Source organism: Pelmatolapia mariae, linkage group LG23 (genome assembly GCF_036321145.2).
Source record: "Pelmatolapia mariae isolate MD_Pm_ZW linkage group LG23, Pm_UMD_F_2, whole genome shotgun sequence".
Lineage (NCBI taxonomy): Eukaryota > Metazoa > Chordata > Actinopteri > Cichliformes > Cichlidae > Pelmatolapia > Pelmatolapia mariae.
The window spans coordinates 18,519,765-18,538,200 of NC_086246.1; the positions used below are offsets into that span (position 1 = coordinate 18,519,765).

At 41.6% G+C, this 18,436-nt stretch overlaps 1 protein-coding gene across 1 annotated transcript; it reads left to right on the plus strand.

The window, feature by feature from the left end:
- The first annotated feature begins 14,918 nt into the window (after nt 1-14,918).
- Nucleotides 14,919-17,920, plus strand: LOC134621380 (nucleoside hydrolase-like). Its single transcript, XM_063467851.1, has 7 exons — nt 14,919-15,098; nt 15,180-15,359; nt 15,440-15,551; nt 15,641-15,777; nt 17,149-17,226; nt 17,541-17,657; nt 17,768-17,920. The coding sequence occupies exons 1-7, from the start codon at nt 14,919-14,921 to the stop codon at nt 17,918-17,920; spliced, it is 957 nt and encodes a 318-aa protein (XP_063323921.1).
- The last annotated feature ends 516 nt before the right edge of the window (nt 17,921-18,436 follow it).

Below are 18,436 nucleotides of genomic sequence, written 5' to 3' on the forward strand. Positions count from 1 at the left end.
ATGCTCACAGGTGTACACACAGGTGATCACACACACAAACTACACCCTTTTTGGCTCCTACCTCAAAGCACACTGTGCGCTGTCGATCTTACGTGCTGCACAATAATGTTTAATATTAAGTATGTAGTGTTATATTCCCATATATCATTGTGATGTTGTTTATTCTATTACTCTCGTTTTCTTCTGCTTGTTTTCTTTTTTCTTTCTCAACAGGTGATCCAGGTGATCGATATATGTATTTTTTGTCTGCTTATTTTGTTGGTTTTTGTTTTTTGTCCTTTATCCCCGTCCCTCTTCTCCGCTGTTTTTTTTTTTGTTTGTTTGTTTTGTTTTTTCCCCCCTCTTTCTTTCTCCCTTTTCTTTTCTCCTGTCCCGTATCTAGCAGTAAAAAAAAATAAATAAAAGAAAATAAACAATAAAAGGTAAATCAAATGGACCATTACGGCAAGGCTGGGATGGTCCATTTGGTAAAGTAAATCCGTTGGGCATCTTTCTTCGCCTTTAGACAGTAATTCTGATGGCAAAAGAACCAAACGGGACAGGTTTACAAAAAAAGAAAAAAAAAAAATCTCCAACCAGACAGGAATTTAACAAAATCTCTGTTTTCGGTGATTCGGTGTTTATGTGTGGACGAAAGGTCCACGGGGGTGGGTGGTTGGGGGGGGGGGTGCTACAAAAAAAGTTTGGTAACCACTGTGCTATGAGAAGTCTCTTAAAGCACTTCATGATGATGGGGGTCGGGGCGATGGGACTGTACTCATTCAGGCAGGATACTGACATTACTGGATATTCTTGTGTAATTGCTACAGAATAATTTATGTTATACTTTGTTATTGCTACAGAAGAATATTTATTTTATTATTTTACATTTACAATTTTTTTCCCCGGGGACCCTGTGACACCCCATTGAAGAGCCATAGGCTGTGGATCTCTTAAGATCTCACTGTTGGGTTTGTAAGGCCATGTTACTCCTAAATTTCTATCTTGTTCAAAGAGAAGATATAAAACAAAGTTCTAAGCTAATCGACCTTAGTGTTCTCCTTTTTAAAAAAGAATCGATAAGAGAATCGAATCGTTAAACAGAATCGAAAATGGAATCGGAATCGTGAAAATCTTATCAATACCCATCCCTAGTGAAGACACCGGCCAGCTGATCAGCGCAGTCTCTCAGCACACGACCTGGAATGTTGCCTGGCCCAGCAGCTTTTCCGTGGGTTGACCTTGGTGAAAGTTCTCCTCACATCGGCTGCAGGCGCAGAGATGATTTGGTCGGTGGTGGGGGGCATGGCTTTCATCGCTTGTGTGTTGTTCAATGCATCAAACTGTGCGTAGAACTTGTTCATCTCCTCAGGAAGTGTGGTATCTCCATCACAGCTGTTTGGTGCTTGTACTGTGTGACAGCCTGAATGCCCTGCCATAAACTGCAAGGGTCTTTTGTGTTGTGGAAGTAGCTCTGGATCTTTTGTGCATATGCATGCTTTGCTTGACGGATGGCGCGAGAAAGGTTGGCTCTGGCTATTCTGAGAGCTGTTTTATCAATCAATCAATCAAGGCTTTATTCGTCACATGCAGGGGGGTCCTGCAGTGAAATGGGACCCCCCCCGACCTTACATAGACACACAGACATCACATGGGGATACAGTCGGAGATTGGTAGCATTGGAGAGAAAAACATTGAAATGTACATTACAATGGGAAAGTACAAGAGGAAAAAAAGAGACCCCTTCTCATGCTATGCTTCCATGGTAGGACAGCACGAGAACAGGAAACAAAAAAAACTCCTCTGCACAAAAAAGCACATAAATGTGACACAACATTGGGAAGACATAACAAGCCACACGGTAGGGTGATGGGTAAGGAGCAATGTGAAGCAAACCCAGCAGCCGCCTCGCACAGCGCTATCTTATCCAGCGCGGCACGTAGACCCGCCGTGTTCCCTCACAGGAAACAAGCATCGAAGGCGTTTGGAAAGGGAGGGGGATAAGTGTGTGGTTTTCAGTGTAAGTGTATGTGTGTGCGTGTCCATAGTTCAGCGGAGACAGTGTCCTTCGCCCTGCCAGGCTAAGTAAACAGTCTGCCAGCCAACCCAGGTGGCCTTAGAATGGGGAGGAACAATGTCAACACAGGCGTTATCTCGGATTGTTTTGATCGGCTCCAGCCTTGAGCCCGCAGCTGGCGCCGGAGGGGTAGCCGTATTAAGATGGTGATTTCTTTCCAACAGCTCATGAGAATTTCGAGCTGTATTGTTTTAGCACTCCGACACTGATCTCTCCATCTCCCGTTGGATAGCCGTCAGTTTCTCCATGATGTTGTTAACCTTCAATTCCGTGGTCTTGTCAATCTTTTGCTCACAGAGCCGGTTCTGAGACCTCGCGACCGCAGCCAACTGATCCGTGATGTTTTCCAGCTTTCGCCCATAGTTGTTGATTAGAGCTGATTCTTCCCTGATGTGTCCCAGTATCCGCTCAGAGATGTTATTCTGAGTATTCACTGCAGCCGCAATAGCCTCCAAGCTCTTGACCATGTCCCCGTCTGTGAGCCCTTTCTGAGAAGCCGCGCCTCGTCCAGTCAATCCAATCTCAGCAGGCAGCTTGGTGGGGGTTTGAGCAGCCAGTCCCGCTGTCTTGATTCTCCGATAAGCCAGGGCCAAGCCAGCTCCGATCAGCAAGAACCCTGCTATCATGGTTCCGAATAGGTAGATATCTTCAGCGTCCTCGATCGACAGTCCCGCCAGGCACACGATCCTCCATGTCTGCCACCCGTCCATCGTGTATCCAGCAGGGAAAGTCCCTCCAGGGCACTCAGGCTCTCCCGAGCCCAAACTTCTCGTTGAGAAGAGGGTGTCAATAGCATTCAGAGACCAGTTGATCAAATCCATAGTTCTCTTTAGGTTTTAGACACCGGCTGTGAGAGAGTGTTCCAGGGTAGTAAGAAAAAAAAAAGCACGAGACAAGACAAGGACATAAGCGGCTAAGCAGGGAAGATAGGGGAAGGAGGAGAGGAGAAAAGTGCGACCGCCTTCGCTGAGAGCCAAACGCCGGAAAGCAGCATCTCTCTTTCTCAGACATGCACGTACCGCTGCAGTGAACCAGGGCTTCTCATGTGCTCTTGTGGTGATGTTTCTGGAGACTGTTACATCCTCTGTGCACTTACTGATGTAGCAGGTCACAGATTCAGTGAACTCATCCAGGTCCACGAAGCCATTTTGGGTGGCTGCCTCTTTAAACATGTTCCAGTCTGCACTTAAAACAGTCCTGAAGTGCTAAGACAGCCCCACTTGGCCAGACTCTGATGGTTTTTCTGGCAGGTCTTGTGCGTTTCAGCAGTGATGTAAATGTGGGCAGCAGCATCACAATGGCATGGTCAGATGAGCCGATGTTCGGGCGCACAGCTGCCTTGTAGGCCCTGCGCACGTTGGCGTAAACTTTATCCAGGCAGTTCTTCCACTGCTCCTCCATATTGAAAGGATTGAAATTGGTTTGCACTAGGGCTGCTCGATTGTGGCAAAAATGATAATCACGATTATTTTCACTGAAATTGAGATCTCGATTATTTGACGATATTTATTTAACAATAACAATGTCTTGAATAATGGCTTTAAAGATTGTCAAAAAATAATATAAAATAGTGTGCAAATACTGATAACAGTGCAAATGTTTGCAATATAAAAAATAAATGATGAAATGTAAACATTAATGTTTAGTGAACTTCAAAATACTGCATAATATTTATGCAAATAACCAAATATCCCCCATTGTTTAGTCGTATGTCACTTTGTGAGCGGTCTGCAGATGATTGAATAAATTTCTATGTGTTGCTCTGTCGTGCAGCTACGACACCGTAGCAAAGTTTACACACTATGTCTACTTGATCCACATCTGACTCCGCGAACCCATAATGTTTCCACACCACTGAAGTCGTTTTACCTCTCTTTTCAACCAACGGCATTCTTTCTTCAGCAGCCGTTATCCTCTGCTCTCCAAATAACTTCTGCTTAGCTTTCCGAGCTTCCCTCGGGTACTCTTAATTGTTGTGACGCGTGTTCGTAACGCAGAGAGGTACGCTCGATTTACCACACGGAGCAGCGCGAGAGTAAAGCACGAGGGAGGTGCTAATAATCGGCTCAGTCATTTTTAATGATCGTTGAAAGCCCAGATCGTAATTTAGATTAAAATTTGATTAATTGAGCAGCCCTAGTTTGCACATCTGACTAGGATGCCTGGGTGTCTCCTGGGTGAAGTGTTCTGTGCATGTCTCACTAGGAAGAGGCCCCGGGGCAGACCCAGGACACGCTGGAGAGATTATCTAAGGGATCAGAAAACGACAGCCATCCTCCTCTGACACAAGATAAAAGGTTCCGTGAAACTGGCCTGGATAAGTGGATGGTTTTTACAAGTTTGCATGGGGTTGGTATTAAATAGTGAACAGTCTGTTCAGTGGAATTCAATCATCCAACCTTTTAATATCTAAAACGAGCTTTACAGTTTTTCTGAATTGCTAAAACACATTTCCTAAAATCTCATCTCTTTGTCTCAAAACACTAAACACAAACGGTAAAATTCAAGCTACACACACAAAACCTTCAACTTGTCTTGCAAAACCAAACATTTGACCCCAAACTACTTTAACTTTACTCAAAATCAACCACTACTGTCAAAAGCCACACAAAACCAGCCAATGTGCAAACACAACTTAGCAACTATTACACACTACAGAAATAAATACAGAACACTGTGGGATAGTGGGAAAATAATATTTATGTATTCATTCATTTATTCTTGTACTCACATTTTAACAAAAAAGAACTGCAATAAATAAGTTACATATACATAAAAAATTATATATTTTTACAGCATATTCAGATAATTTAATCTGCCTCAGCATCAAGCCTCTGTGCTGGGTCAGGCCACAGGACTTCATCCATAGTTGTCATGTGCTATGGTCTCCCTTGCAATGCAACGAGAAAGGAATCCTTTAGCATGCCTAATCAAGCCCTAGCAAGATTCCAGTCGTATCTCACCACATGCTCCATTCATTGCTTGAAGTAGATTTTCCTGTGTGTAAGGGTGTCGGTCGTATACTTTCCATCTCCATGCTGAGAAAAACTCCTTGATAGGGTACAAAAAGGGAGAGTATGGAGGAAGAAACACATTGATAAAATGCTGCACATTGTGAAACCAATTGCATATTCTTGGACCATGGTGAAAGCTCACATTGTCCCAAATGATATGGGATGCTCTGCCTACTCGCGATCTCTCTACTCAAGCAAAGCATCCCGTAGACCATCCAGGAATGTTGCTAGAAGTTCGGTGTTGTATGGCTCAACAACAACATGACTGTGGAGAACCCCATAGCTGCTGATGGCAGCACAGATAGTTACGTTTCCACTGACCAGGCAGTTCAATAATGGCACATTGACCTATGACATTGCAACCTTTTCTTCTCCTTTTTGCTAGATTCAAAATGTATGTTGTCTTCTATAATCCACTGCTGTACTTCATGCAGTCAAATTTCATTATTCGGACGGACCATATCCACAATAAGTGTGTCCTGGTGTCGTGAGCACATGCGTGTTCTTCCACCCTCATGTGGCCGTCTTTCAATTCTAAACAAAATACCATTTAGTTATAAGTATACTTGTATACATAGCATATGTATACATCATACTAGGGGTGGGCGGTATAAACGGTATACGGTAGAAACGATATAAATTTGGCCAACGGTAGAGATTTTGGCTATACCACTCTACCACGATAACGCATGTTGATGGTGTCATCGAGCTGTGCCTGTTTTGGTCGAAAGCATTGCAGCGGCTGCAAACAACATCATCTGCAAATTACTGCGCTTCCTTCACTTCCGTACCATTCATTAATGCTGAATTCTCTCGCAGCTGCTCTATTCCCATGTTGTTGCAGTATATTAATGACTAACCTCGTATTGTGGATGGATTATCTCAGTTGTTCTCCTGACTGAAGTTTGGTCCGTTTATAGCATCCTGCCATACTATTGCATTTGTCCCTAACCACCAGAAACCCTCATGTTAACTTTTCTCGAGTGGAAAAAAGTTAGCGTTCATCCTTCAGCTTTACTGTGCTAATGTTATGCTAACGTAGCTGTTTTGCTAGTGATCACGTAGGACATCATTATATACCAGCTAGTCCGATTTCAGTAACCCTACAGAAGTCACTGCTGTTTACTTTTCTGTCTTCATTTATGTTGGAAGTGATAGCAAAGCTGTACGTTTTAATTTTTTTTATCAATCTCTCAGTCAGAACATGGCATATCATGTTTAGGTGGAAACTAGTGAGCTAGCTTCATGCCAACTTCTAACTCCATTGAATTTAATAAATTCTGTTTTCATGGATGCCTGGATGTTAAACTTAATTGTTACACCTGATAAAGCAGCAATGCTGATCATTTTATTAAAGATGAAAGAATTTAGACAGTTTTTAACTCTCAGTGATGCCGCAGTGTTCGTTTGACTTTGGGACCTGAAGGAGATGGAGTTTTGGACCCAGATTACTCCGCAAGGCTCCTGACAAAGGTAGCCGTAATGCTCCAGCAATCCATCAAGCGGTGCGCCTTCATAGCTTACCAAAGTCGTACGAAAACATTTTTGACAGATTTACTGCGCGCTGTGTACTACATAAAATCGGTTCGAGGTCAGTAAGCACAACCAGAATTCATACATAAGGCACACTGTCGATATTTGAGAAAATTAAAGGATTTTAAGTGTGCCTTATAGTGTGTAAAATACGTTATAAAGAAGAAAAGTATATATCATTACTGCACATGCTTCAAATTATACCGCAATATGGATTTTAAGCCATATCACCCAGCCCTACATCATACTATTTCATTTACAGAACTAAAATTAGTTTGTTGTGTACAGAGAATCTTTGAGCTTGACTCAATGATTAGGCCTCATGAATACATCTTCGTGGATGAAGCTGTATTCAATCCATCAAAATGCAGAAGAAGAGGTTGCAACATGTGTTTTCAATTTTGAGTGGTAGTGTGTTAATGATGAAAACGGTGTGTTAGTTGTGTTTCACTTCTGTAGCCTGTGTGCACCGTTCTGGGTACAAGTGCACCACACTGCTAAATGTGTTTTGTGTTTGAGAATGTGTTTAGAGTTTTGGTAAATGGGAGATTCAGATTTGCAAATGGTGTCCTAACCAGATCCCCGACCAGATAACATCCCAGATCGTTCTCCTTTTCAGTTTGCCTATAGGCCAAATAGATACACAGATGATGCCATGAACTTTTTAACTATCAAATAAGGGACACTCTGGCATGCCAGAAGCACAATGCGCAACCAGCTGGGTACAATGTAAATATGCAATGTATATGATATTGCACATAACAGTCAATATATGGGAGATTTAAGGTAGACTAAGAGACAAACCAATTCATGTCATCATATGGGATGTCCTGGCTAAAACGGGACAGTTGGCAACCCTAGCCCTCTCCCACCAGGACCATAACAACACATGTGTGGATGCTGTTTATTGACTACAGCTCAACTTTCAACATTATAATTCCATCCAGGCTCATCATGAAGTTTGGGAATCTGCACATCAGCATCTCCTTATGCAGCTGAATCTTGACTTGTTCCTGAGCCATAGCAGTTATATTTTTTTTCTTCTTATCTTAGTAGAACGTGCGCTTTGAGCATCTGAGGTCTCGGTTCTTGGCAGTCACTCGCTTAGACAGATAAAAAGATCATCTGATTAGAGAACCAGAGAAACCCAAACTTCAACATACCAACTAACAAGTTGTTGTTGCCAGTGTTTAACCATGGCCACTATCCTCAAAGCTTTGGTACATTCTTCTTTGTTTACAGTAATCTTATTCAAGAGCAGCAATATCTAAACTTCTTGCTGTCAGATTTCCCCCAGGTGCATTTAACAATAACTGAGGTTAAAAACAAAAAGGACGAAGATGTTGATGGTTTTGCTATGGTACTTGAAAAACAACTACATTTCATTTAGATAGGAAAAAAAACGTACACATTGTTTATATCATAAAGATAGGAACACAACACATGAGGTGCAGACATTACATATATCATTGTTTCATTCAACTTTTAACTTCATTGTTGAAGAGCGTATACAAACATATTATGGCATCTTTCATTAGCATGATACACCCTGTTCCGCCAGGGGCAGAGTTGTGCCAAAACAGGTTCACATGTCTTGATGAAAAGGACTCATTCCTACATAAATTCATACTTCAAGTTCATTTGATCACCACAGAACTTGTCAGTGTTTACCTCATTTGTAGCAGAGTTGACTTGTTCCGGTTCTAGTTGAGTGAACGCTGGCGCGACTTACTGCTGCGGCTCACCGATATCCTTTTATCTCAGATATATATATAAAAAAACACCCATCTCGCCCCTGCGGGCGGTTTAGCCTTCAAGCTCGGGTCCTCTACCAGAGGCCTGGGAGCTTGAGGGTCCTGCGCAGTATCTTAGCTGTTCCCAGGACTGCGCTCTTCTGGACAGAGATCTCCGATGTTGTTCCCGGGATCTGCTGGAGCCACTCGCCTAGCTTGGGAGTCAACGCACCTAGTGCTCCGATTACCACGGGGACCACCGTTACCTTCACCCTCCACATCCTTTCAAGCTCTTCTCTGAGCCCTTGGTATTTCTCCAGCTTCTCGTGTTCCTTCTTTCTGATGTTGCTGTCATTCGGAATCACTACATCAATCACTACGACTGTCTTCTTCTGTTTGTCCACCACCACTATGTCCGGTTGGTTAGCCACCACCATTTTGTCCGTCTGTATCTGGAGGTCCCACAGGATCTTAGCCCGGTCATTCTCCACCACCCTTGGGGGCGTCTCCCATTTTGACCTCGGGACTTCCAGGCCATACTCGGCACAGATGTTTCTGTATACTATGCCGGCCACTTGGTTATGGCGCTCCATGTATGCCCTGCCTGCTAGCATCTTGCACCCTGCTGTTATGTGCTGGATTGTCTCAGGGGCATCTTTACACAGCCTGCACCTGGGGTCTTGCCTGGTGTGATAGACCCCAGCCTCTATGGATCTTGTGCTCAGTGCTTGTTCCTGTGCTGCCATGATTAGTGCCTCCGTGCTGTCTTTCAGTCCAGCTTTGTCCAGCCACTGGTAGGATTTCTGGATATCAGCCACCTCCTCTATCTGCCGGTGGTACATACCGTGCAGGGGCCTGTCCTTCCATGATGGTTCCTCGCCTTCCTCCTCTTTCTTGGGTTTCTGCTGCCTGAGGTATTCACTGAGCACGCTGTCAGTTGGGGCCATCTTCGTGATGTATTCGTGGATGTTTCTTGTCTCATCCTGGACTGTGGTGCTGACACTCACCAGTCCCCGGCCTCCTTCCTTCCGCTTAGCGTACAGCCTCATATATGTATATATATATATATATATATATATATATATATATTTATATATATATACATATATATCTATATATATATATATATATATATATACATACATATATATCTTAACAACTTTAATCCTTTATGTCTTCTATTGACACTGTTCGCTTTGGCTGCGGCCTTCCACCGATTCGTACAGCTGGTTGTTTGGCTTACCAGTGTCTTTGTCTTTGATGTGGCCTGGCAGGATTTGGGTATTGTTCATGTGGGTTTGGATTTTTATGTCACTGATCTATCGACCTGGTGCTGGACTTTACCAATATACAGCTGACGAGCTTCTCCGACTCCGTTTTCATCTGGCTTCTCCACTGCCAGCTGTGCTTCATTCATCTCCCCACGGATATCACATTCCTCCCTCACCGAAAATATGCTATGTAAATAGTTTGAAATGGTTATAAATAAAAGGGGTAAAAGGTAAATGGCTGCAAATAACTTTGTTGTTTTAAAATTAACAATTTATATTGTTAAGTTATGAAATATGATTCATTAAACATGTTTGTAGTTCAGTGATTCCTGAGATTAGGGACAAAACAGGTTTTAATTTTCTAAAAAATATTTTTTGATTTTTCAAAAACATATTTACATATAATTGTTACACAAAGTTTTGACTGTCTCACCATGTTTTGGTACAATCTCCTAGGTGTAACATTTTTTAATAATTTATGTTTTTACTGGAGAAGTGCAAGGTTTTAGTCAACACCATCAGACACAAAGAAATGTAAAAATATATATTTTAAATTCAGTTTTTTCAGCTATTTTGACTGTTAGCAGCCTCTCTATTCTATTGTTTATGCACATATGTTTTCAAACTAATTATACCACGTTTAAAAGTAAGATTTTTTGGCTTTTTATTATTAAAGTTACAGTCATACGTATTTTCAGAAGCTTGTATTTAATCTCCATAAGAAACAAGCATTTTTAGTACCATGCAAATGACAAATTTTTTTTAGAAAATTAAGTATTTTTATTGGAATATCATGAGGGAGCAAAACATATGGTTCTTCAAAAGAGAAAAATAAAGAACAAATCCATATTATGGAGTTGACAAGGTGTTGACGGTGGTGACACAAATCTGACGGTGGTGACACACTAGTAGAAAACAAGATATTATTTCTTTTAAAATGAACATTAAACTTCAACACGTATGTAATATCACAAGACACATCATAACAATTCTATTTTTGCACATGTCAAGTTCTACATCTTGATAGTTCACCAGCAAGTAGCTACCTAGTAGCTACCCTTCCCTGATTCCTCAGAATGAATGTCTAAAGTACTCTGTGGTTGTGTGTTTAGACCCTGCTGTACTTTTTCTCCTTTTGTCTCTCTGTGCTTGTTTTCAAAACCTTCTCTTCTGCCTTTTTTCTCTTTCTTTCAGATCACTGATGTTCTTTATTTTTCCCTCTTTCACTCTATTTCTCCATCTTTCCTTTTCCTTTATGAGAAACTCTTTCTTCAACTCAGGCTGGCTGTTAATTTTTTCTCTCCTTCTTTTTTGATACTCCCAGTTCCTTCTCTTTCGTTCCTCTACTGACAGGTTCCCCTTTGCCATTCTAGCCTGAAATGTACCATTTTGTAGTTACTATAATTATTCTGAAGCATATGCATTTATAAAGATTAAGGATGAATATTCACAACACAACTATGTATTAAGCAATAGAGACTCTATCTGGTCTTTAAGTAAGATGTCATTAGCCGTTAATTTAGACAGTTACAAACTGTCCTTGGGTCTTACAACACCCAACGTCTCCTCACCTTCCTAGAGGAGCTAAAAGACATCCTCCTGGACCGCCAACAACACCATCCTGGGCCTGCACATCACATTTATGTGATCATTTGGGACAATGTCCGCTTCCACAGAACAAACCAAATCAGAGAGTGGTTCACCACCAACAGTGACCACTTTTTAAACGTCTGTCTGCCACCCTACTCCCCTTTCCTGAACCCTATAGAGGAGTTCTTCTCATCGTGGAGATGGAAGGTTTATGACAGACAACCATACACAAGAGAGAACCTCCTAAGGGCAATGGAGCTGGCCTGTGTTGACATCCCAGCGGAGGCCTTCCAAAGATGGATTCGCCATTCCAGGGTGTTTTTCCCTGTCATTTTTAGCATCTACATGGATGTTAAAATCACCCACAATAATTATTTTATCTGAGCTGAGCACTAAATCAGATAAAAAAGTCTGAGGAGAAAGACGGAAACTCTGTGTAAGGCCACGTGGACGATAGATGGTAACAAGTAAGACTGGTTTCTGAGTTTTACAGCTGGGGTGGACAAGGATAAGCATCAGGCTTTCAAATGAATTAAAAGTCTGTCTTGGTCTTTCGTTGATTAATAGGCTGGTGTGAAAAATTGCGGCCACACTGCCCCGTCGGCCTGTGCTCCGAGGTTTCTGATGATTAGAATAACTCGGGGGTGTTGATTGATTTAATCTAACATAATCATCCTGCTCAGGTTTCTGTAAGGCAGAGTAAGCCAATTTGTTGATCAATTATTAAGTCATGTACTAACAGAGACTTGGAAGAGAGAGACCTAATGTTTAATAATCCACATTTCACTGTTTTACTCTTTGGTTCAGATGTGGATTCTGTATTGTTCTTTCTTTGTGATTTTTTTTTTATGTTTAAGTCATTTTTTGCTGGTTTTTAGTTTGTTTTTTGTCTGTTTGGGAGCTGACACAGTCTCAGGAGATGGGGGTTTGGGGGGGTCACAGGAGGAGAGAAGCTGCAGAGAGGCGTGGTCCTGGGCTGGATAGTCATATTTTGGGAGGTTTAATAAATTTGCCCATATTTCTAGAAATGAGAGCTGCTCCATCCAAAGTGGGATGATGCCGTCTCTCCTAACAAGACCAGGTTTCCTCCAGAAGGTTTGCCAATTATCTATGAAGCCCACATCGTTTTTTGGACACCACTCAGACAGCCAGCAATTTAAGGAGAACATGCGGCTAAACATGTCACTCCTGGTCTGATTGGGGAGGGGACCAGAGAAAACTACAGAGTCCGACATTGTTTTGGCAAAGTTACACACATTCAGTATTGATTTTAGTGACCTCCGATTGGCGTAACCGGGTGTCATTACTGCCGACGTGGATTATAATTTTACTGAATTTACGTTTACCCTTAGCCAGCAGTTTTAAATTTCCCTCAATATTGCCTGCTCTGGCCCCTGGAAGACCATTGACTATGGTTGTCTGTAGCTTCACATCAGGGCTGGACTGGGACAAAAAATTGGCCCGGGCATTTTGACTAGAGACCGGCCCACCAGGTATTATAGGAAAAGCCATAAAGCCTTTGAATGAAAACAAACGCTGTTGTGACAGTGATGTATACTGTCTTGTTGGTATATTTATGATTTCTATTCATTTTACGTCAGATAAAAACTTTGGTTGTAAGATTCAGATAATTATTTATTACTCTACTAACTGACCTTGCGAATAAAATTATGAATAAAATAAAGTTCACTATCAGTAACATCATAGCGCCCACCCAGCTGTCAGCTGGGTGGGCGCTATGCATTTAGAGGTTTGCATTTATGCATTTAGAGGTTCAGAGGTTTGAAATAAGCCATATAGCTCTTATATTTTGTTGATTACAAAGGTCTGCTGATCACAGCCTGTCCACAAAGAAAATCCACTGGAGATCACAAAACAAGTTATCCATCCATCCATCCATCAGTTGATCATCACCACGGACAGCAGCTGTAGTCAGAGGCTGGGACAACAGACAATTTCTTTACACTTATGCTATAAACTCACACCATATTCTTCAGCAAGGCTGCCACATGCCCAAAACAGATTTAGCCTTGCTAAAGTAACATAAAGGCACCTGTAATATTTGTAAGTGCCGGGGTCACTGTACCAAAGAAGCACACTTATTAATATAATTTCTCATTCAGTAATCATTTCCAATGGACCAGCTTAAGAATTTAGCCTATATCAGCAGTCCACAGCAGTCCTTTGGTAATGGTGGAAAAAGTTAAATATGCTGAAAAGTGGTTTTTGGCATGTTTCATACAAATATACGAGTGAAACGAAAAAAGATTTTTCTTTTTGCTAACAGTCAGTATATAGCAGCCCTCTCCAAGCCTATAAATGCAGTGCTTTTCATAAAATCCAGGTATTGATTACACAAAAAGCTTTAGAGGCAGCCAAGCACCAAAGTGCATTTAACAAAGGTGTGGAATTTCTATTAAAACTCATCTGAAAGCGCCAACTATTGGTAATTTAACTCTCTGCTGCTCTCTGAAAGACGACACTTCTGCAACCAGTGGGAGTTTAAAAAAAGAAGCTATAAACAGCTCATCTGGAGAGTGCTCCTCTTACATAACAAACTCTTTTCAGAAGGCTGCTCTCTGGTACCATTTCTCTCATGATTCAGTCAGCAGTAGACGTTTGTCAAGATCCTCTCACCAGGTGAGGACTGAGTCTTCTATACCAGGAATTAGTTTGATTAGTCTGTGTATAAGAATTTCTTTTAATTTATGTATTAATCACATTATTTTATTGTATAATGCCTTAGTGCCACTGGATTTTAGCATGTGTCACACTCATGCAGTTAGACAGATGGTGGGGGTCTGGTAAAGAAGTTGGGGGGAAGCAGACAACTCCAAAGGAAGAGTCTTTTGTCTCTTCCACGACTCTGGGAGGTAACAAGTCAGTGTGAACCTTAAGGTGTGAAACAGCTGTGTACTGCCTTTTGTTCCTGGAGAAGGTATTTAACTGAGAGCCCTGCTAGGCTCAGAGAGACTCTGCTGACCTTCTGCATCATGCATGCTCTCCACCAAGCTTGGTTTTCTGTTCTTTGTTTTGATTAAAGAATGTTAGCTACCGCTCGCCACTTGTCTGCAGGCTTTATTTAATGGAAAACTTCCACAACAGTCTGATTAGTTATATAGTTATTGTTCCTGTAAATATGTGTGTGTATGCTGTTTACTAGGACATCATATTTTTTAATAAAATACAATGCAAAGAAAAAGCGGAAGTGAATGGGTGGATGGATGGATGGATGGACAATGCAAAGATCCTAGACCCGGAGAAATGTTTGCTGTGTATTTTATGACTTTGAGAAACTCAAACAAAACTGAAGCTTCATGTAGTTTTAAGAATACAGGGACTGAAAAAAACACTGACAGAGACAAGGCAAGCATGAGCCCTTTATGGGAAATTCGAGAACAGATGGTCATAAACAGAGTGGCAGCCAAAACACCATTGCTTAAAGTCATAAGACCAAACTGGATTCAGATTAGTCTGAAGAATGGTTTAATCTGATGTGGGAGTGGAAACAGGTGAGCTGATGAGGAAGTGGTTGCAGGTGAGGTGGCTGTGATGGGAGGGTGATTATAACTTAAACCTTCTTTAGCTAAGCTAAAGAAGGTTTTTTGGAGTTAAACTCTGGCCACCTAAATCCAGTCTTTACTCCATCATTTGCCAAGTTTTATATGGCAAAAGGTTAAAACGTTAAAGAGAGCTGATCTGTTGTTCAGTTAACTACAGGATGAGGAAGAAGCTGATTGTTGATGTGGACACTGGAGTGGACGATGCTCAGGCCATCATGGTGGCCCTTGCGGCCCCCAATGTTGAGATTTTGGGGATCACCTGTTGCTTTGGCAACACCCCTCTGGAGAATGCCCTCAAAAACACACTGCGTGTCCTGAAAGTCTGCAACAGGCTGGACGTAAGTTTGTGGCAGCTTGCTTTTCTCTTAACTAAATATACATAATTTAAAGGTTAATCTGAATGCTCGGCTGTGATGCAGATCCCGGTGTATCGAGGCTGCTCAGAGCCTCTCCTGGCCAAAAAACGCCAAGCTGGGGATTATCATGGGAAGGATGGACTGGGTGAAGTTCCCGACCCAGATGCTCCAGGCTTGGAGCTGGTGCAGAAGAAGAAAGCTGTGAATGCTATGATCAAGATTGTCAATCAAAATCCTGGAGAGGTGAGATAAACTTTTATTTTCATGACATGAAGAACTTGGAGATTGGCAGATTTATTTATTTATTTATGCTCTGTATGTAGGTAAGCCTGGTTGCCACTGCTCCCCTTACCAACCTGGCTGTCGCCGTGCAACTGGACCCATCTTTCCCAAAGAAGCTGAAGGCACTCTACATCATGGGAGGAAACACTGACTGTATGTCGTACACGTGACTCAAAACATTTACTCGGTCTACTTGCTTAGACGCGAACACTGCCTCACTGTACTTGTAAATGTGTGCGCAGCCAGGGGGAACACCACAGTGTGTGGAGAGTTCAACTTCGTGGCTGACCCTGAGGCTGCCTACATCGTGTTGGATCGCTACAACTGCCCCACCTACATTGCACCCTGGGAGTTCAGCTGCTCCAACAGCCTGCCCTGGGTGAGGCTGAAAACAAAGTTCACTTCAACCTAGGGCTGTTCGATATAACGATGTATCGGATGACAATATAAAAACGTCTATCGTTTCATTTTACGCTATCGTTTGTTTCGTGGTGTCGCAAAATAAACTGTTTATGCCAATATTTTTTCACCGTTTTGATGGTCACTGTAGTGGCTATATAATTTCTTACAGTTCTCTCTGTCTCTTATATTTAATATAACCACACTACGGATGGACAAGCGCCTGTTTTTATGCGTTGTCGTTAGCAACAACGGTAAAACAATCGCGTGTCCGCTTGATTATTTTCCACATAAACCTTTCACAATAAAGCTCAAGATCCTGTTGAGACTTTTCAAAATAAACTGAATCATGTGAAAGAGTATGCAGAGTATTTACGGATGAGAAGCAAAAAAGAGCAGTCAGGTGCTAAAACATAAACCTTAGACTCAAACGTTAGAACAGGCTTTTCCCCGCAGCACGCTGTGTAATAAATACTCACAAAGAAAACTTACAACCTATGTCTAAAAATGTATAGTTTCATGCATCGGTTTAAACACTCGACTCCAGGCACACGACGCCCAGCTGGAAACACTTCACGCAAGTCAAGCTGCCCAAGATTCACAGAACTTACAGAAAATGTTAAATTTTTGTGATTTATATCGTTATCGGACGATAGATGTCTTATATCGTGATATGAGATTTTGGTCATATCGCACAGCCCTACTTCAACCTCTCTGCATTGAATCATTACTTATTATTAATCTCTGGCTCTCTTCCACACCATGTTTTTTGGTTTGTTCCATCTTCCTCCCCAAACCCCCAACTGGTCATGGCAGATAGCCACCCCTCCCTGCGCCTGGTTCTGCTGGAGGTTTCTTCCTGTTAAAAGGGAGTTTTTCCTTCCCACTGTTGCCAATGAGCTTGCTTGGGGACATATGATTGTTGGGGTTTTCTTACTGCCTTATGGTGGCTGTTGTTGTGATTTGGCACTGTATAAGTAAAACTGAGTTCAAGTTTCAGCCACTAGTTTGATTATCAACAAAAGAGAAAACTCCAGAAAGCTATTGGATTCGACTAGTTTAACCCTGTTGGTGGATTTGAATAAATGGGCCTTTGGGTATTTCTGTGTAACACTTTGTTTGGATTTCAGATATTTTAGTACCACAAGGACATTTTATGGACCTATTATTTGGGCGCCTGTATTCCTAACTGCTACATGAAGTTTGTGCAATGTTAAACTTAATATTCCACGTTTTATCTTCTGTTCACTTTGACTTTATTGTTAGCCAAGAAATAAAAGGCATTGTTTTATATATTTTCAGACAATTTGGTGCAGTATAACAGTGCGTTATTTACTTTCCTCCCCATCAGTCTTTCTGTGAGCAGTGGCTGTCCCAAAACACAGAGAAGGCCGCCTTTATGAAAAAGATCTCAAGCTTGTCAATGAAGGTAATTGTTTGGGCTGGAAAAACATGCTGTGCACTGTTAAACATAACAGAGCAGATAGACTTCTGAAATGATGTGATGTGTTGCAACATAACCCTTTCATAGACTTTTCTATAGCTAATGTAATAATAATAATAGCCATATGCTGGTTGCAGGATTAAGGTTGATCTACAAACAGTCAGTTCAGTTTGTAACTCAGTGATTTGAGAAATATTTGGGTGACGAAGCCAGAATGGGAAAAAAAAAAGAAAGAAAATCAACTAGATTATAGTTTAAAGACCTAGCAAACAGATGTAAACCTCTCCTTGTTTCTGCAGAAAGCTCAGTCACCTGAATATCAAAAGGAGATCATAGAGGGAAAAGGGTTCAATTCCTGCGACACCTACGCTATGGCTGCTGCCATTGAAGATGCATTCATAACCGAGAGTGACAAGGTTTTTTAAAAAAAAAAAAAAAAAAAAAAAAAAGCTCCTTTAATTGGTTCAAAGTTCAAACACTGCTTGCAAAAAATGTTACTGAACAAATCCTTGCATCCCTCCTTCAGGTTGCTGTAACGGTGGAGCTGGCAGGGACCTACACCCGAGGCATGATGGTTGTGGACTACATGGAGCTGCTGAAGAAGAAACACAAGGCTATCCTGATGAAAAATGTCGACTTGGAGAAACTGAAGACTCTCTTCATGAATTCCCTTAAATAGAAAAATGTGATGAGCTAAAGGTGTGACTGTGCGTAACAAATAAAACAGCTTTTTTTCATATTTCTTTGGGGTGTTTTCTGTCAGGATTAAAGCAGGAAGTTTAGACTCGTATACATCAAACTGATGGTGTAGGCTGTAAAGAAGAGGCGTGTCACTCATTTTCTCAGGAGGCCACATGAGAAACTGGGGCTACACCAACAATTCTGCTTAGTGTTAACTTTCTGTCTTTATCATCTGCTGCTGGTAAGTGCTTTTGCTACATTGCTTCTATTTTAAGTACAATATTTGTTTCTCAGTCCTTTTTTTTTTTTTTCTTGTTTGGTGAGAGAAATCTAGACTGTTGTGGGTTCAAACGAGTGTGTTAAAGTCTGTTGGAGTGTTTGAGGTGGTCAGGGACAGTCAGAGGAATGGATGTGGTCTAGAGGCCATATAATTCCCAGATCTATCCTATACACTAAAAGCTTGAAGAATAGTATAAAGGGTCGACTTCAGTGAGTCTAATTAGGATAAAAACAT